This window comes from Erithacus rubecula (assembly GCF_903797595.1).
Source record: "Erithacus rubecula genome assembly, chromosome: 6".
Classification (NCBI taxonomy): domain Eukaryota; kingdom Metazoa; phylum Chordata; class Aves; order Passeriformes; family Muscicapidae; genus Erithacus; species Erithacus rubecula.
In genome coordinates this window covers 34622925-34643454 of record NC_136688.1, presented here as the reverse complement: position 1 = coordinate 34643454, position 20530 = coordinate 34622925, and the positions used below count along the sequence as shown (strand labels likewise).

Sequence of the window (20530 nt, the reverse complement as noted above, 5' to 3'; positions counted from 1 at the left end):
TGCTGAGGGAGTTAGTTGCTACAAAAGGTATTTGTGGCTACTTTTTTTGTTTTCTGTCACGTATATCAATGTACCAACATTTTTTTGATGTTGAAAAGACAATCTATTGAAAACCTACTTTGCTTAAAAACTTTTAAGATGCATATTCAAATCACAAAAGCACCAAGGAAAGCTGTTGAAAGCCAAAAATTAAAGTTTAATGCAGCTTAGTCCTAGATTTCTTAGAATGTCATGTTGTAGTAGCTCACAACTGAGCCATTGAGAAGTGCCATAATTATGTGATTTGACATTTCTTGATCAAGTCTTGTGGCCACATATGGAAAGTACCATTTTCAACTTATCTGTGTATTGCAGAAGCAAAAATGATTCCAGTAAAGAGAACTGCTGCTAATTCTTAATGTCAGTTGTCAATTAGGACAAGTGTGTGAACTTTGTTTATCCAGATAATGGATTTGTTCACATAGTAAAAATACCTGTGATACTATTTTAAAATTTTATAAAAAGAACCTTACAGATATTACCTTGTTTCAGTTATAAAAAGATTTTGGCCTTTAGATATCAGGTGTCTTTTGATGCAGTCTTACAAGGAACTCACATAATTCTCTTTTTTCCTGAAGAAATAAGCAAGACCACAGTGCAGTTTTGGTTTTAAATCCACTCATCCTTTTTAGGCATTGCCTGACATGCAAGCTCTCATGTTTAGCCAAGCAAAAAGAGCCAAACATATGTTTAGCCATAAACCAGAGCCCCACTTTCAGCACTCCTGGTTCCTGTGTCCCTTGCCTTCTTTCTGATTGTTTTTTGTGCCATTTCTCTACAAGAACCAGTATTTTTTTTTCCAGTAAATTATCTTTGCAATGAAGCATGTGGTCTGCATGCTTGTTTACTTTGTATGTTTACACTGTTTATACAAGAAGTTTAATGGGTTTGTGTGACAAAAGATCCTGTCTATGTCTAACCTCAAGTGCATATATACACATATGAGTACATCATGGAGTGTGCTATTTAAGTGCTGTGCAAAAATTATTTGCAGACAGCTTTCTGTTGAGTGCAACAAACCAGAACTGGTCAAAACTATGCAAAAGCATCACACATCTGGGATGTGGTAGGTTCTAACTGGATACAAGTCTGTAGCACTGCAGCTGAAGTAGCAGCTTTTCTATTAGTATTGCTTAGTCTAGAATAAGTCTGAGAGTGACCTGATATGTTCTAAGGTGCATGAGTCACCTTCAGGCTGACAGAGGTATCAGTCAAGTGATGCACATATCACCATGAAATGGAATTATCAAATGCGTAGGAAGCATAGCAGATTTTTCTATTAATGAATGACAGTTACTAATTGGAATTTCTAAAGAGATTTTTTCCCTTCAAGATTGATACTGCTGTGGCAAAGTGAGTTGTTGCAACTGCAGAAATGGTGGAGAGACCTAAAATCATTTGCTGGTTTTTCAGAAGTAACAGTAATACTGCTTAATAGGGAATCAGGTGGAAAATTCAGCAGCACTTCAATATGGCTTTAATTTGAATTTAAGTTGGATGTGTCTGTGACAATAACAACATATGAGGGGGTCACTGTGAGAGTCTCCTCTAAAGTTTCATCCCTAGTCTCAACACTAGGTATACAAGTTTTGTTTTCAGGTTCCTGAAATGTAACTCTCTTATCAGTAGGCTGTAAATCAGAAACATTTTTCCAAGAAAAACATGATGTTTCTTTACCAATACTGATGTACTAATAAACCACTTGTGCTTCCTGCCAATGAAAAACCTAACCAATGATAGCTCAAACTAAACAAGAAAGCAAAGGAGAAAAACATTAGACAGTTAGCACTTTGTTTAGGAAGAACATACAGCACGGTGTATTACTTGTCTACTTCTCTGCACTGTGATATTAAAAACCACTGGAAGAGTCACTCCACTCTGTCTTGAAAGCAGCATTGCTTGGCCAGTCCTGATCCTGGGAGTGTTCCTAGATATTGCTTTTTGCACATGAGAACCTCTAATCCTAAAAACTGGCTAATAAACTGATTCTTCTGCCGCCAAGTGTTAAAAGAAGTGCTCAGATTTGTCCATAGCACTTGAGCAGGAGCAATCCTGGAGCTGTTGCTGTAGATGACATTTCACAGAGGACTCCAATTCAATTACCTGAAGTATGTAGCAAGCAGTTCAAGCTGTTTAATGACAGTGGGCTGGAGATTCAAAGACATAAAAATTAAAAAGCATATTTGGCCACATGTGACATGCTCTGCCTGCCTCTAATGTATTTAAAGTAATGAACACTGAAAGTTGATTATGTAAAATTAAATAAGCCAGCTGCATTTGATACATGATGTTATCTGCACAAGGGAACCCGAAGGATGTCAGTGGTATGCCACCAACTTATCCAAAATGTGTAGTTCTTACTTTGATTTTGATGTACAGTTGTGGATTCTTTTTAAGCTTCTTTTTTTCCCCCTAAAATAATCTCTGGGTTCTCTGGAGAATTAGTGGTTTACTCCATATAACAATGAAAGGGCAAGTTACATCTAAATATAGGAAAAGTAGGGCTGAAGATATTGTCTCAGAAACAGGTCAGTGCAAAACAGGCTTTTAAAACCTCCTGCTAGTATCTGTGGTACATTAACCCAAATTCACCCACTCTGCAGCCAAATATCTGTTGTGGTCTGTGGTCCTTATGTCACTTCCATACTCCTGTTTATCTGGAGTGCAAAATATGATTCTAAAAGGAAGAAGGTGGCATCAAATCCCTTTCCTCTGTGCTTGCATTCCAGCTACTTCATGGTGGCACATGCAGGAGGAAACAAGTTGAGGATGAGGAGCAGCCAGAGCAGAGCCTGAGAGTCTGTGCCAGTTTGCCCATTTACTGCACAGAAAAACTTACGTATATAAAGAGGTTTGCAGATGAAGAAAATCTGTTTCTAGAAGTTGCTGTTAAGGAGCTAAATTTAGTAATGACAGAGATTGATAAAGTCCCATTCTAAGCTACAGCCTTACAATTTGCAATTGTGTAGCCTAAGAAATTTTTTTTTAACCAGTGTTAATATTCATGTATTAAAATTTATGTGAACTATCTCACTGCCAATACAGAATTACTGAGAATCCCTATTGCTACTAGTGGGGATTTTTTTCTTATTATAACCTTCTCTGGGGATGGTTTTGTTTATGGTATTTTTGTAAGCATTTTTTTTCTTCCCACTGCATCAGTTCTCTGTGTCCTTTTCCACAAAAAAACAAATAAGGTTTTGTAAGAGACACATTTTCTCTGGAATTGTGAAGTACAGGCCTCGGGGATTCTGGAAACAATTTTGATTTATATCTAAGAATAGAAATATTATGCAATTTGAAAATACAACCTATCATTATGAAGGTAAATGCTCTTAACCTCATCTTCCCTCATGTAAAATTCATGTCAAACACCAAGAAAAAAATTGTCACAGATGTATGCATGTTTTATGGGAAACACAAGAATAACTTGTTCAAGCTGCTGCCACCAAATTAACCTGAAATTCAGTTAAGGGAAGAAAAAAAATTGCATATAAGAAAACATCAGATACTTCTTCAAGCACATTTATTAAATTATTAAGGATGGGATGAAGAGGGGAAATGGAAGAGGCAATACAAGGGAATGTATTTTCCCCTCCACTCTGAGGCACCAGGCAAGCTGGTATTCAGCTGCCAGGCCAATAGTAATGTGGCCAGGGGGAGGGTGGGAGTCTAGATAGGCTTATTTTTAGTTCTTCCCTCCCAGTTCCCTTTTGAAACAAACAAATCTGGGTATAATTTACTTCTGTGGATTGAGAATTCTAAAGCTGGTTGGAGAGAGAGTCTCAAGAACGAGTGGTCTTGAGTTGGTCTTAAGCCACAACCAGTTGGAGCATAGTTCTAGACACCCTCTTAACCATACAGTGAATGTAGATACATGCAGACCCTTGGGGCTTAAGGCTTGCAATCTTCTATCCTGAATTTCCCACATAATTTCAGGGATGTGTCCCTGTCTAGATACAGGAAGGAAAGAGTCAATGGGCATGTATGAACCACCAAAGTATTTTTTTCTGTGTAAGGGCAGCTGTACCTGGGGAAGCTATGAGCCATTTTTTTCTGAGTAGGCAGTTTCCTACCTTTCCAGCAGGTTTTGTGACCACCTGCTCCTCAGGCAGGCACCTGTTCTGGGATGGCACTGGTCCATGCAGCTCCTGCTGCTCAGGAGCACTGAGATGTGTGTGTTTGTGTCTCTGTGTGTGTTGTGCAGTGACTGACAGTGGATCTGTGCTGAAACTGTTGCTGCTCAAGTGCTACCAGCCTTTGTGGATTAATTCAAATGATCCATGGCACTGAGCTGCTCTTCACATTGGTCTGGGCCATGATCTAAGTGTGTCTCTCCCTGGAATCCTTCAGAGCAGCAGCTGCTGAGGCCTCTCAACACACATGCACTTATCCACACAATGTCCTGCTCGTTCTCTGCACTTGCAACAACGTTCATTACCATGAACTGCAATGATTTAGGATAAGCAGCAGTCATTCCTAAAGGCTTCTGGAGATTTTCCTATCCAAGACAGAAGAGAAATGGCTGTTGAATGTACTGGCTATAGAACAGAGAGGCTACAGAAGCAGCTAGTGCCTGTGGAAACTGGCTGTTCCAGGCTGTGGTACATACTGGCTGGATCAGCTTTACATTTATTTGGTGGTCAGGATTTGAAACTATATTCTTCACTGCCTTGCTCTGGACTTTACCTAAAGAAATGGCTTTCAATGCCATAATTTTCTCCTTCAGGAGGTAATTAATATAGTAAGTGTCAGGGGTTCTCTCCTGGCCCACCAGGTTTGTAAAGCTGTACCTAGACTACACAGAATTCCCCCAAAACAACAGATTTTTGTCTTGTTTTGGTTTTGTTTATTGGTGGGGTTTTTTGTTTTTTTGTTTTTTGTTGTTGTTGTTGTTTTATTGTGTATTTCTAGTAAGTAGAAGGGCTTAAGCAGATATTAAAGTATCTAAAATCCAGTTCCCCTTCTTCCTAACACCCCAGAACTAGAACTATGTGCCACTTGCTGTTAGAGATCTTTTCTGGTTGTGTTCCTTATGTTCAGGTAGCCAACACCCAGCTGTGACTTGCTGAGTGATTTCTGCTGGGTACAAGTGCTAGAGGGCAATGTGCCCCAGTGAGCCAGGAGAGATGGGGAGATGGGACAGCTCAAAGGAAAAAGCAGCAGGAAAAGAATAAATACAAAGGCTGCTGAGGAAGTAAAAACATTCTAGAGAGATTTTTCAAATCAAACAAGTGCTGAAGGATTTGGACAGGACAGAAAGGAAGGAATGGGGAAGCAGAACAAGAGGCACACACCTGGGTAGTAAAATAAGGTAGAGAAAATAATAATTAAATCAGTCATCTTGTTGATTCATTGCTTCAAAACAGCTCGTGTGAAATATCATAACTTAATAGTCCACTGGAATCCTAAAAAATATTTTGCAAACTAAACTGCTCTGATTTGTAAAGTTAATGCAATTTTCTGTTACATGAGCTTTTTGTGTTCTATTTAGTATGTCTATTATTTAGAAAGAGACTGCCAACCAGCCATGTAAATCAAAGCAAAACACTTAGCAGTAGCAACACAGGATGAGACAAGTTAACAATGTTACTATAAAAAGTAAGGCGGTTACTTGCATACAGTACACTACCTGTTACTAAAACACGCAAAGCTGCCACAACAGGATCACACTCTGTACAGTCTCCAAGTAAACCACGAGAACAGCCACTGCAGCAATGGAAACTTCATCAGAAAGCACTGCTTGTTACACACACACAAAAGGAAAATGTTTTATGTTATGCAAAGTAGGAGGAGAAGTTAGCAATGATGTAACTCACCAGCTGCAAGAGCAGCCACACGCCCTGGTTTCCATTGCTGGTTACAGCACAAGCTTTGGATATTTACATCTGCAGATTTCGAAATTGCTTATAAGGAGTGAATAGAATGGCAAAATTTTCACTACTCTTCTTTAGGATTTTAACCTAAATGGGTGGGTAGATTTTGGAAATGAAGCCCATTGCGTGGTGGGTGCTCAGAGGGCAGAGGAAAGGCAGAGTTGGGAAGTGTCACTGTTTGGTGGCAGAGGAGCTTTTCTAGAGCAGGTAGATGGGAGCAGAGTGCACTTACTGGTTCCTGCTTACTGTGATCCCAGGCAACTGGCAGCTGCCTGTAATTGCTGGCAACAGCTCATCCCTTCAGGGCAGGGAAGAAAGAATAAATACCTTCAGCCTTTAATTATAGCTTATTCTTACTCTCAGTTAAGAAGAAATAGAAGCTGCTGATAACACAGTCTGCACAAAGTAGGTCTGAGATGGGAACTGATTTTTAAAAATACGAATAAATGTGTTTGTCCTTTTGGGGAGAGAGAGGCACTGGAAACAAATCATGGAAGTGCCAGAGCAGACATTCTGTGAAGAGTAAATATTGCTGTGCACTTGTTTGTGCCTCCCCACCCCAACCCCACAAAACAAAGTCTAGTTACTTGCAGAGTGCCAGCCTTATCGACCTTGGCAGACGTGCATTGAGGCCACATGCACAACTGTCATGCAAATAAGGTTCCTGCTGTGCAGGTTGTCTGGTTAAGAACTACTAATGGCAGCTGGCAGCAAATACTGTCTAGAAATCAGAGCTTCTGAATTTCTTCACAGCTGCAGCAAGGTCAATGAACTGGCATTTAAAACAGAGTTGTTCCATGGTAAAATAATATTTGTGGAGTGGTCAGGGTTTTAAACTTTTGCCATTTCAGAATCCAAGATTATCTTGTGTTTTAGCTGAGCTGTCAGTGTTGGCTCCTAGTCTACTACCTAGATCACTAGAACTGGTGAATAAATCCTCAGTAATTAACATTGTACCAAGGCAAGCATTGTACCAAGTAAGATAGAATCCTGAAAAAAAATAATCCCAGGAAACCTCCAAAAATTTAATAACAATTTGATATTATTTGTAAATTTGAGAAAATTGGCTCTTTGTCACCACATGGTAAAATGTTTCTTATAAGGTAAGTGTAGGGAAGATTTTTTTCTTGGTTTGTTTCTGGACTAAAATCACATTACTCCATTTCTTCAAAGTAGGTTAGACTCAAAACTGGATGGGATATGTCCATCAAAGGGTGGTAACGAGATTAACTTCATCATTTTCATTTTGGTATCTGATCAGTCACTCTAATTTTTTTGTTTTCAAGTTGGAGTTTGTGGAACTGTTTAAGTATTGAAACATACAAAAAATGTGTTAGCCTTTTTCTTTTCCTATAGGTCCACCATTTAGTGCTTTCTTCAGACATCTTCTGGTGCAGTCTGAACTTTGACATAAGGCTGAGTTTAAGGTTATCCTACAAAGAGCATTCTGATTCCATGGCTCTGAAAGCTAAAAGCAGCACTTAAGCACAATTTAAATAAAATCCAAATGTTTTGGTAGCCAAACCTTGATTTTTAAACTAGAATTTCCTGGAATTTCAAGTCAATTTGCATGTAAATCGTAGTTGGGAATGAAATGGGAGAAAGAGAGGAAAAAAGGACTCACTGTCAAGGAAAAATTTGAATTTACTGCAAATGTTTTAGACATGGCATAATTTCTGGGGACAAAAAAAAAAAATAGTACAGGAGGCTACTTTTCAGAAGTACTATCAGTGTTATTGAACTGGTTTAGAGGTTTTTCTGAGAGGTGTTTGCACTGGCCTGTCAGACAGACATCACCAGGCCTGAGTGAAGTACTCCAGGGGTTCCTGCTGGGGCAGGAGGGAAGGCAGGAGCTCGTGGGTTGGGTGGCAGAGTGTGCTTAGGAGTGCCTGTAACCTGCAGGGTGCTGTGGGACTACAGCTCCCTCCTAACTGCTCTGCTTGATCTTGAAAAAGTTTATGTGTAGGACATGTCTGTCATCTGAAGGATGAGGTGGGAGAGGCCTGTTTGAAAGATGGAAAACCCAATGAACCATTTTTTCCATGTAAGCTATAACTTTGGAAATTTATTTAAGGCACTCTGGAGACCAAAATGTGTTTCCTTAAAAATCCGTTAACCTTCTGTGAAAACTGCACCAAACGGAGAGTTGATATTAGTGGCATGGGAAAGGGGAGAGAGAATGGGAAGTCTTTCAAAGAAATGCTGGGGCAGGTGTTGCTGCAGTCCCAGAAATGCTCTACATCTGACATGAAAGGCCCTGAGGAATTTAAATTGAGCATGCCAGATAGCTCCACCAATAGAGACTGAAAATTATTTAAATAATTTATACTAATAAAATTAATTCTAATATTTAAATTGTCATTCTAATGTATAGCTATCTAAGGCCATCAGAAAGAGAATCCTTCTCTAATGCAACTGTATATTTCAGATCACTAGTACAAGATAGATTAGTTTTGCATGATTTTTTCTTCTGCTATTATATGTTTTTATAAACCACAACTTGTACTGGCAGGATTGCCCTTTAATATGAATTATTAATCTTACTTTTAGTTCTCATATGTGATTTGTCCTTACTCTTGACAGCATAAAACATCCCTGAGCTAAGCCAAGAAGTGTCAGCATACACCAGCACTGTTTGGCTCCTACCAGTGCAAAAAGCTGATTAAATCAGCTACAGAGGCAGACTGGGGAGGGAAACATGCCTGGAATTAATGCAGAGTCAGCACCACAAATGACAAAGGGTGCCATTTTCTCTTTTTTTAAGCCAAGTATGTAATGTACCTCATGGTACAATTGGAATGAGCTACCTTTTCATTTAAAACAATTAATGCAGATGTGTGGTAATGGTGCTGGTGTTTTAAAATCCTCTTACTTTGGAATGTCCTACTATGTCCCTAGTCAACTATGATTTACAGAATACAATTGACAATGACACAAACTCTACCTTTCAAATTCTCCTGCACAACTAAAGCAGCCAAAACTGCTGTGCCAGAGCATAACATCACCTTAGGTGCAGTTAGGTACAGGTTAATACTGGAAGGCAGTAAGGGATCAGATATTTAGCTTATAGGAGGCACAAAACTGTATCATTTTACAGCTGAGAATGGTTTGATGGTTGCATCTTCTAACCAGGAGACACTGGAGTATTAGTATCTACCACCACTGTTTATCAAGAAGAAAAGCAGATAGGGCTGCAATCTTGAAGCCTTCATTATCTTTATTATTTAAAACAGGATATTCTATTTCTACAGCATATTCTGTTAAAGTATACATATTCTGTTAAAGTATACACAAAAATGTTACCCTTCTTGCCTAGGAGGAAGTTTCTCACTTTCCAATGTGCTTTTGGGTTAATTACTGCCCACATTTCCATGCACAAGCACCTACCTATTTCATACATTGGTGGGGTACAATATTGTTATGGAGGGCACAATTTACTTCCATATGTCAGTCTTAAGCCTGCTTCCTAAGGTTACCTGCTTGAGATAACTTGAAAGTATATTTGCATGTAACTTCTATGGCCAGTAATAATTGTTTTTCTCAAAACATTGCTTACTGCTTTCCTATCAAATTACAAGTAATGTAAACACTGGGTAACCCTACCAGCCCTGCCTGTGAGATGGAGCTGGATTCTACATTTGGTCTGTTGTCTAAGTTTCCCAATAAGGAAAGAAGCCCTGAGTTGATGTGACATTGGGAGGGCCAGCTCCCTTCCAGCTATGCTCCCTTTCTTTCCAATGCTGAGACAGAATCCTTTCCTCTAAGTGCATGTTCCTTGTCTGTGGTCACCCCATGGCCAGGAAGTGCAGGCTAGCTTGGAGCCATGATCCATAGAGAAGTGCAAATGCAGACCAGCTTCTGTTTTCCTCTTGGCTTTCTTTGCACAACCAAAAGAGTTAGCTCAATAGAGTTGAGAGATCACTAACATGTAGACTTTGGAGTTAAACCACTGATTGTGTTGCTCTGATCTGCTTTGCAGCCTTTGTCTGAATTTTCTGTTTACTGTTAATTCTGAGGTGGAGATGTCTTTTATCTCATATTTACAGTGAGGTCTGAATTTTTGCTGGGGCCTTTTAATATTTAAAATGTCTCTCAATGACACTGCTCCTCCACTGTGAAATACTTGGGAATCATTAGCATAAGATTCAGCAGCCCCAGGCTATTCCTTCTCTCCTTCTCTGACCCCTTCTCTCATCTCAGGGTCAGAGTAGGCACTGGAACATAGACTAATTGTTGCATATGAAATGTTACTGCAAAAATGACATAGACAAATGTTTCTCCCCTAAAATAACTGCTGACGTTGTCAGTGCAGAACACCACTTACTTTGAGAACATGTTGTAAGCTGATAACATTTCTCTATCAAAATAACTGTCCAACCCTCCCTAAAATTAGCCTTCAAGAGGCAATCTCAATGTGCTTCTCACTGAAATACAAGCAAAAAGTCTATCAAGTCTTTGTACTCTTGATTTGCAACTTGCTGCTTTCTAAATAAACAATAGAAATGCCACTAGATCTGGGTCTGGTCTCACTTGAAAATGTCAAGTTAGCTAAGAATCTTGTACAAAACTTTGAATTTCTGTAGACTCAGCTTAGCTAGACTCCTATAATCAGGGCTAGTGTTTGAGCCCAATTGCATGCTGACCCAAACTGGTGAGGTCTTACTGACATGTGTAGAATGGCATTTCTTTACAAAGATAATTTGGCCTGCTGATCTAAAGGCTGGCATTGTATGAAAAAATGGGTAGAGTGCATTGTTGCTTTGATGCAGACTGACACACAATCACTGTAGTAAGTTACCTCTGTCCCCTGAGACCAGTGTTTACACAGAAATTTTACAGACAGCAAAGCCCCAAAGAGCTTATAGTTTAGAGTAAAAAAAATATAACCTTATAAACAGAACCGGTAGGAAAAGCATGTGCAATATGCTTGGATAAGAAAATAATGCTTGTGTCTTACTGCATGTAACTAAGAGTCAATGCAGACAGAACACTGATATTAAAAGCTTAGCTGCAGCAACTTGAGCTGGAATTGGACTGGAACTACTTTACAGCTGACTTCATTTTTTGAGGTATTGTTACCAGGGGCACAGGAACTGAAATATAAAATCCTGTGCACTAGAGGCACTAAGATGTAATCTGTTCTTGGATATTCAGTTTTCCCAGCATAAGTCAATGGGTCCAAAATGGGTAAAATGTAGGGTTCAGAAAGAAAAATGGATATGAATTGTTTATCCTCTGCTACTCACTTACTCACGAGGTGGGTCTCTGAACTCCGAAGGAGTTAAGATGCAGGTGATGAAACTTTTAAAAGATACACCAATAACCATGCCCTAAAAAAGAAGCTGCTTGTAGTTTTTCTTATGTTTGTGTTAGACAGTTAACTGAAAACTCTTAATCAAATGATCTGATAATTATACCAATTTTCTTCCATGGCCATTTATTCTCCTACAAAAATGTAGCTCCACCACAAAGTCATCTACTATTAGATCAAAAAGGTCTCCTTGATTGGCTCAGGTCACAGTTTGAAATGTAGTGAGCAAAGATAGTGTTTGGAACCTTCATAACTGTATATCCACATCTTTTTTTCCCACCAGAAATGCTGTTTAATCCAGCCTAGTATAAGGACATTTAAGACATATGAGTTTTTCATTCAAAAGCTGCTTCTTCTAAGATCTTTCCTAAACAGGAATGTGTCAATTTGTTTTTAATGTCCTTGTTGTGTTTTTCATCCTTTCTTCACACTCAACATAACAGAATAAATTTCAGGGCTTTGATCTTTAGGGGTTATTTCTGTCTTAAAAAAATATTTGTTAAGGAAGTAAAAAAAAAAATAAAAGGAAAACTAAAACTAAGAAAATATGAGGAACCCCCACAGGATCATTTACTGTATTCACTAGCAATGGGTAAAGAATGCAAATCAACCCTGTTGATACAAAAAGCCTTTCTGTCTTTGCAGAATCAGTTCCCCATTTTCAGCCAGTTCTATTTAATACAGTTTGCAGCCTAGGAGTAAGTTCAAAGGTTACAGTAGAGGGCAAATTCTAATAAATGTACAATGTGATCTTCATTTGTTAATAAAAATTAATGAGGAGAAAACTTGGTACACAGTTTATTGCCAGTAATATATTCCTCAAGGAATGTGCATTCTTTCCTTGCAGAAGTATAGATTTGAGGATCTGCAGAAACCTGGTTTCACATCTCTAGAACAATTCTAAACAGAGTATAGATTTAATGTTTCAATGGCACCTTTCATATAAATCCAACAGTCCAAGCTCAATTGAGATTGCTGAGTGTTAACTTTCTGATCAAACAAACCATCAGTGAATGTATACTATTTTCCCATTTTTCCTGAATGTCTTCATGGGGGCAAGAAAGTTTTCCTGTTTACAGTAGTAAATGATAAAATTTTCTTCTTGTCTGACTCATGTGCCCTAGGAGAGTGCTATTATAGAATTTTTCCATGCTCTACCACACTATTCTGATAACTCTTCCTGGTTTGAATGAACAATGTAGCTCTTTTCAGTTAGCAACTAATCTAGAAATTTGGATTTTAGAAGCTTGAGACTGTTTCTTCTTCTTGTGTGTCAAGATATTCAATGGTGGTAAATAGGGCATAATTTCATGACAAGAATAGTAAAAGGCATTAGTATGCTTTTAATTATGTAAAATTTACATTCTTTTCAATTAAACTGTAAAATGGATTTTTAAAATCCCAGAATATAGAAGAATCATTTGGCGATAAAGACATTTCTTCTTATTGTAAGTCTTCTCATCAACAAAGATCATTCAAATTAATTCACAGTACTTCACTGGAGTTTTGGGAGACACATCAAATGCTTGATAGGATTACATGTGTTTTACTCCTGTAACAATAGAGCTGAACTATGAGGAACAAATACCAAATCCTAATTAACCTTCTGATTCAGAAAGTCATAACACAGTCGGTGCCATTACAACAGTGACAAGTCATGTGGTGTGAGTCACTGATCTTTCCTTGCACTTGTCCAGGGTCAAGATTTATTGCTGTTCCCTATGGTTCTAGTGGACAGGGTAGAGCTAGCAGCCTGAAATAGAGAACTCTTGCCTAAGTTCTGTCCCACTTTCCCCTTTGCAGTTGGAGGTAGAAGGGATGTGAGTAAGAGTAGCTTAATTTCTCTTTTCTGTCCGAAGTAGTGATATAACTGAAGCTAAACTGAGGTCGAAAGTAGCTAGCTGATACAAAATTTACTTACTTCTCACCTTTCAACCTGGACCAGCAAAAAAGTAAGCAACGCACATGAATGAGTTTACTTAGGAAAACACACTGTAAGGCATATGAATGTGAGCAGTAATTTCAGAAAGAAGACAAGATAATTTCAGAGTATTTTCAGATTTCTGAAAACCACTGTCTTCTGCGGTAGCTCCGAGGGTAGCTGAGAGAGAAGGAGCTTCCAGGAAGCGGAGCCCGTGCTGGGGAGGATCCCTCCCAGCCGAGCCATGACTCAGCCGTGCCTCGGTAAACACCAGCGTGCCGCTCGCATGTTTATCGCGTCAGCGCCGCTTGTGTGCTCAGCACATGGACGCGCAATTGCCGGAGCTGGCTTCCCAAAGAGGAAACCTCTCACCCAGCTCCTGCTGCAGGCTTGCGTCAGCCCACACCGTAAACACACCTCGCTGAGCAGCAGCACGGCATTGTTTGCCGATTGCAGGGGCTCCCAAGGCTGCCGCGTACTTTTGGAAAGGCAAGACGCTGACACTGAGTTTGTGCTCCCCAGGCTTCTGCAACAGTGGAGTGGCTAGGAAGAGACTGTGGTAACGTAGGAGGATTTAAATCAAAAAAGCTTTTCACAACTGCATTTTATTTATGAAAGAAAAAAAAAATGTTTTCCATAAGAAAATCTTAACAATATAGATCAATAGCCACATTGTATTAAACTAAATCTTACTTGATATAGCAAGAAAACTTCGGTAATACGTGACCTTATTGCTTTGAAATGTGTAGTAAACATTTAGTAACTTTTTCTTTAGGAGTATAATATTAACCAAAAAAATTAAATGTATGGAATTATTAATGCTTTGGATTTGGAGGAGTAGGTACTTTCAGTGTTTTCAGCTATGTTATTGGGTGGGTGGCAGAGAAAAGAGTGTTAAAGCAAAGGAATAAATAATCCATAAATAACCTAACAGTTTTATTTCACTGGGCACAGCTCTGGTCTTCAGTATAAACTACTTCCTTAAATTTATGGAGGTGTTCAAGGTCTGCTTATATCACCCTCTGATCTATTTACTACAGAGGAGTAATATTTTTGGAAACATCAACTTGGCATGTACACCAAAGTAGGCAGATAGCTAACAAAAACATCAGTTATCCTGGTTCTAGTTGCTGTATCAATTAAAAAATATGAAGGAATCTGAGTCTTCTTGTATTGTTTGAATTGTGGTTTTCAGCTTGATTGTTAGCCAGTTTTGTATTTTCTGTAACAAAAGCCCAATCATTCCAGTTTGAAGCTTTCAAACCTTACTATCCCACAGTGATGGTAAGAATGACCATGACACTCCTTCTGCCATCAGCTAAAACCATATAGAAAACACCAGCCTGAATATAATATAAAAGAAGTAATAAATTTTATTCTTCTTGGAGCTATAACTGCAAAACACATCGTTTTTTTTCTTTCCCATTGTGAGAAGATTTTCAGAGTCCTAGCCATAAGCAACTTTTCTTTTCAAAGAAAATTAAATCCTGTTGAGAACACTTTCAGTGTCCTCTTGTTGAGAAGCTGTCTCAAGTGGGATGTCCTTTACAGGATGTCTCACAATCTGTGTCTGCAACCCAATCCCTGATCCTTGCTACCCCCGTGGCATATTTTACTGCTGTTCGTGTGTCCCTGACACTGTTCTAGTAACTATGCTGACATTTTCTCTTTTAAAGCCAGGTTTTAATTTTCAGGTAAATACTCAGCAAAAATGATAGTAATTGCTCAATATAACGCTCCACAAAGATCAATCTATGTTGACCCTATATGGCCTAATTTCCAAAGGCATTGTCAGTCACATGTGTGGCCTGCTCAAGTGTAGTCATAAATATATGGCATTATTTAAGACTGAAAATAGTAACATGCCTCAGCAACTCACAGTTCCATAAGTGCTAAGACATTTCTGACTCCAGCATTACTATCTCCTTATTTTGTAAAGGAGGAAACAGAGACACAGTGATTATGGGATTAGGCCAAGGTCATACATGAAGTGTCTGCCAGCTGGTGTTAGCATTGGGGTAATTTTCTAACTGAATGAAAAATATGTGCCTTGCACAAGCACGGGGAATGGACTTGTTTTTGCAAGTTTCACACAATGCTTAAAGTGGTTTTCCTCAAAGCAGCTATGACAGTCAAGCTCCATTACTTGTCACTTCAATATATGCCATTACTTGCCCTCCTCATCTGACTGCACTAATCCACATAAAGTTCTCCTTCCTCAGAAGGATAAAGCCCAGCACTAATGGAATGATAGACACGGGCTGGAAATTTGGGGGCCTGAACAAGCCTTCACTCATGTGAAAATTCAAATGAATGTGAGTAATTCCATAAAATGTGATTCTGGTATCTTTCCTATCTGCTAAATTGCACTCTTACTTGCTAGTGATTTCCTTCTTAGCAAGTAGTAAGGAGCAAATGGTTTTGAAGAATGAAAATAATGTTTTTCTATGTGAAAAGAATGAAATGTTTGTTTGATTTCAAAGTTTTTGCTCTTCAGAAGAAAATAATATTTCTCAATCTGAAACTTTTCATGAAAAATGCAAAGGCAACTTTTCTAGCATCGTGCAACAGGAGCAAGATTACTTAGTAGATGAAGGTCTCATAAGCCTGGCCTAATTCTGCTGGTTTTGCACTGGTGACAAGTTAAAGAAGACCAAGTTTCTAAATTAAAAGACTGTAGATTCAGTCCTCTTATTGCCTTGTGTCTTTAAGCATATCAGAAGTCTTCCTGACCTCTGAAGGACGAGCACAGGCTAAAGATACACATATAAATCTTGGCTAGGCTGGAACAAGTTGCAGCTAACAGAGATGTAATATGGTAAGAAAGAAAGGCTAAACTGCCTTAGAAATCAGAAACAGAGACAAAAGAACTACTGTTCTTGTGTTCTGAATAAAATCTGCACCAATAAAGACAACACTTTCTAAAGGTACTATTACAACATCAACCAATAAAAATGTTGGCGTTTGGCAAGTTTTAACCAAACATGACTGCTATTGCCTTTTTTTTTAGTGTGCAGTTTCAGCCTCCTAATTGCAGGAAATGTCTATGATGTAGGTAGGAGTGACATTCAAATGTACAGTAATCTTATTGACTGTACTTATATTAATAGGCATAAATTCCTTTGCAAAACATGTCATACTACAGAGAATGAAATTATTTAAAAAATTTTCCATTTGAAATTTCTAGCGGTTTGCTTCCTTTGTCTTTTAATCACTTGCAAGGTGATTGCACAGCGTTTCGCAGCACGTATCTCTCGACTGCGAGAAGGTGTCTCAAGCTACTCGGTCTATTTATTTGCAGCGCTCCAAACTCACTGCTCGGTAAGAGCGACCTCAAACCTCGGCTCTGTAAGACCCGGCATTGCTACGCTTAAATGCGCTCACCAAATCCCTTGTAATGGAGGTGCTGGAGGGGGATCAAAGTGTTTTCAAGAGTGATCCCGAAAAGTATAAGCTTCATCGTAATTGTAAAGAGTATGATATTGAAGTAAATAACCAGAATATGGCAAGAAATAAAATAAAAAGGATAAAATAATAAAATAAGATAATAATCCCCGAGGCAGGGAGGAAAGGCCGCCCGGGCGGGAAGGGCCTTGGCCGGGCAGGCCTTGGCCGGGGCTCCGGGGCCGGGGCGGAGCGGCGCGGGGAGTGGCCCCGCTCGGCGGAGCTCCCGCAGCGCCCCCAGCGGCCGCTCCGCCGCCTCAGCTCCGCCCCGAGCGCGGTGCTGCCGCGCCCGCCCACCCCGCACCGGGCGGAGCGCCATGGATGCCGCCGGCCGCCGCCTGCCGCGGGGCTCGGGCTGCCGCCGCCGCCGCCGCGCCGCTGTCCCGCTCTCGGCGTGGCGCTGAGGAGGGCTCTGCTCGGGCCAGGAGACTGCGGGAGGCTGAGGTGAGCGGCGGCGGTGGCGCGGGGCCTCTCCGGGCCGCGCCGGGAGACGGCGCCTTTCCCGAGCAGCCAGGCCGGGTCACCCTGCGCGGCCTGCGGCTCGCCGGGAACTCGAGCGGCGCTGCCCGGGCCTGTCGGGCCGGGAGGGAGCGGGCCGGGGCTGCGGGCGGGGGGGTGCCGGAAAGTGTGCGAGGGGCCGGGGGCAGAGCGGGGCGGCGCGGCCCGGAGCCCCTCACGGCAGCGGGTGCCCCGTGCGGGGGCGGCGGGGAGGGGGAGGCGGTGCCTGCCGTGCCCCGGGCGGCGCCGTGTGGGGAAGGGGCCCGCAGCCCGCCCGTGTGTGCGAGCAGGCCCGGGCGGCGAGGGTGAGCCGGCTGCGGCCTGGCCCCGCTCCGCGGCCGCGCTCCCGGGAGTCCCGGCGCTCGCCTCCCTCCGTGTTCTGCGCCGTGGTTCCTGTCCTGCCCCTCTGGGATGGGAGAACAGCAGGTGCCCGTGTTCAACTTAGCCCACTTTCGCTGTCTCTTCATTTTCTTGTTTCTCTCGCTATCACCCTTCTCCCCGCTTCCGGAAATAACGATTTAGCCGTGCTAAGTAAAGGAGAGGTTGAATACTTATAATGCGATCCCACTTTTACTGTCTGAAAGTAGTTTTCTATAGGATTAGAGCAGGAAATGCGGTCTGTAACCATCTTGGAGAATCATAGGCATTGTTTAAAACACAGAAAATGAATTTACTAACATTAAGTTACTTTTTAGAGTAAGATAATATCAAATATATAACTGCCATGCTGCAGTAATTGAAGGATCAATATTATGGTCCTAAATTATATAAAAATCCTATCTGTTGTACTTCTGTCACATCTTTGAGTTTGAAACTATTGTGAAAGAGCTGATTCAACGTGTGTTTCTTCATATAATACTAATTTCTGATTCACTTTTGTAGACATGCCCTTGATGGAGTTATTTTTTAACTATTAACTCATTAGCAACAAGTAAACAAGTAGGCAGACTTTGTCCAGATCAAGCTTCTTCCTCCCACATCACCTCCCCCCTGTTTGTGGGGACACTGTCCAGCATTTCATATTTACCTTTGAGTTTGATAAACTAATTCTTCTTCTTTAAGCTGTATTTTAGAAGAACATTATTTTTCTTGCATGTCTAATTTGGAGAGATAGGGTTTTTAACCCATTAGTTTTTATATGAGATTAGTCATGTTTGCTGTATTTTTAAGCAAGGGAGGTGAATTTGACTCTTTGTTGAAGACAAAGTAAAAAGCAAGTACATATGCCAAAAATATGTTAACATTTTAAAAAGACTTTTTTGGTCTTCAGCTTGCATGTGCAACTATGGCCTTGGGCCAGCAAATAATGTTGTTTTCCTTATATGTATGTGAATTATTTGAATTATTCACCTTTTTTTTGGAAAGCTACAAATTAAATATTTTTTTGCAGAAGGTCCCCAGATAACCCAACAAACACGCAACTCTTGAAAATGGAAGTCATTCTTGTCTTTTTAATCCTTTGACATAAAAAGCCCATTTTCCTTATGTTTGAATGCTGTTTTAAAAGATGAAGGATTCATAAAAGGTCTCCAAAGATTCTGCAAGTCTTTAATTGTACATCTCAGTTTTTAATTTAATAGATTTCTGTTTAAAATATGAAACTTATTATCTTTCTATATTTGAATGTTTTCATGAGGAGGTAATCTGTGTCTCATAAAGCTAAACACTTTATAATAAAGTGGTATTCAAGACATTTTCTCTTAGCTTTAAGAAAACAAAAACATGAAGCACAATTTTTTTAGGTTTATTCATTACTCTTTACTTGCTTACAAAGCTTGGAAAAAAACCTCATTTGCTGATAAACTATGTGAAAAGTTCCTTACTTTGAGCCCAAAGATATTCTATACATTTTAGACAGGAGCAAATACAGAAAGTTCTACGACAAGATGGTGATGATGATGACTTTTTAACTTTTTCTTGCCAGGTGAAAACTGCAAAAGTCTGAGGCTGACTGAAGAGAGAAACTAACCGTGCTGAAGTTAGTCCGGCTTCAACAATTAAAGGATATTTTTGGTACTTTTTAATTGAAGTGGAGGCGGCTTTTTTTTTTTTATAAATAACCATGGCAGATGTGGATCCAGACACGTTGCTGGAATGGCTGCAGATGGGGCAGGGGGATGAAAGGGATATGCAGCTAATAGCACTGGAACAGCTCTGCATGCTGCTTCTGATGTCAGACAACGTGGATCGCTGTTTTGAAACGTAAGTAGTTGTGGCTTCTGTTTGTGGAATGTTATTTTCCCCTTTCTGCAGCTGAATGTAATATTTAACATTCCTAGAAACTTTCAGCCTCAAAAATGTTTTTACAAACTGAACTTCAGTTTAGATCACTGAAATCAAGTGTTTCTGTTAATGTCACATGAAGTACCCTCGTCTGATTAAAAATGTAGTGTTGTTTGGGTGATACACAGTGCCTGTTCTGACACAGGAGCTGATTGCAACTCCTAGTACATTTCTTTAAATTAAATGTGGATTTGTGTGTGTGTGTGCAGGAAGGGTTTCTTTTGGAGGTGGTTGGTTTTTTTTTTGGTTTTTTTTGTGTGTTTTGTTTTGGTTTTGGTTTAGTTTTGTTTTTTTGGTAGAGAAAAACTTTTTGCGTTAGGATTGTAATGATCACTTAGATATATTTGAGCATCCATATTCTCACAATACTTTTGTCAAGGGATATAGTAGCTTTTTTTGAGTTCTGTAAATCCAAGCAAAAATCACAAACAATGACCACTGTTCACACAAATATTTTGCCCCTTCTTTGGACCATGTTGCTGTTCATGCCACCTTCCTTCTCAACTGCATTTGTACATGTCATATAGCACAGTCCCTGCATTCAATCATTTTTATATTTCTCACAGCACAAAATGCTGATGTAATCACTTCTGTTACTTGAGTGTTGCTGTGCTTGTGTTCCACTACTTCTGTGAGAGCCCACCACTAGTCTGGAAGAGGTAGCAAAAGTGTAAGCAATCACAAGTTTTCCTTTTTTAGTTGGGTTCTTCAGTTCTGGTTTTCATGCTCTCTTCATGATTTTTTTTCATTCCTCTCACTTTCTTTTCATAATAAAATATAGCTAGTGTTTTCCAGATACATCCTACTTTTTGGGAGTATGAGTTTAGAAGCATTTGATATGGTAGCTGTCTGTTACACTGTTTAGTTTTGTAGCTCTGAAGGAAACAGTTTCAGTTTTCGGATTCACTCCTAGAAGCTGTTCTCATGACTACATTTATTACAGGAAATGTAAAATTCATACATCTCAAAAATTTGGATTTGTAGTAGTTGCAGTAGTTTTCTGCAGTGCTTTAGAAGTTGAAGCTGCCTGTTCTTTGCCTTGGTGAGCTGACTGGTAAAATTTTGACTTGAAGATCCTTGTTGTAGTGAGATCCATTTGACTTCTCTGTCTATCCTCATACTACTGATACTGGGGGATCCTCAGAATTCACCATTGTA

General features: G+C 39.9%; 1 protein-coding gene across 12 annotated transcripts in view; it reads left to right on the top strand.

The window, feature by feature from the left end:
• The first annotated feature begins 16874 nt into the window (after positions 1-16874).
• HECTD1 (HECT domain E3 ubiquitin protein ligase 1) overlaps positions 16875-20530 on the top strand; it is a 60000-nt gene continuing 56344 nt past the window's right edge. For 11 of the 12 annotated variants that reach the window (XM_079309706.1, XM_079309714.1, XM_079309711.1 and 8 more), the window contains exons 1-2: positions 16876-17035; positions 19014-19291. In XM_079309706.1, the coding sequence (XP_079165832.1) occupies positions 19152-19291 (140 nt within the window). In that variant the 5' untranslated portion in view covers positions 16876-17035; positions 19014-19151. Of the gene's footprint in view, positions 17036-19013; positions 19292-20530 lie in introns of all 12 variants that reach the window. The other variant, XM_079309707.1, reaches the window with a different exon arrangement.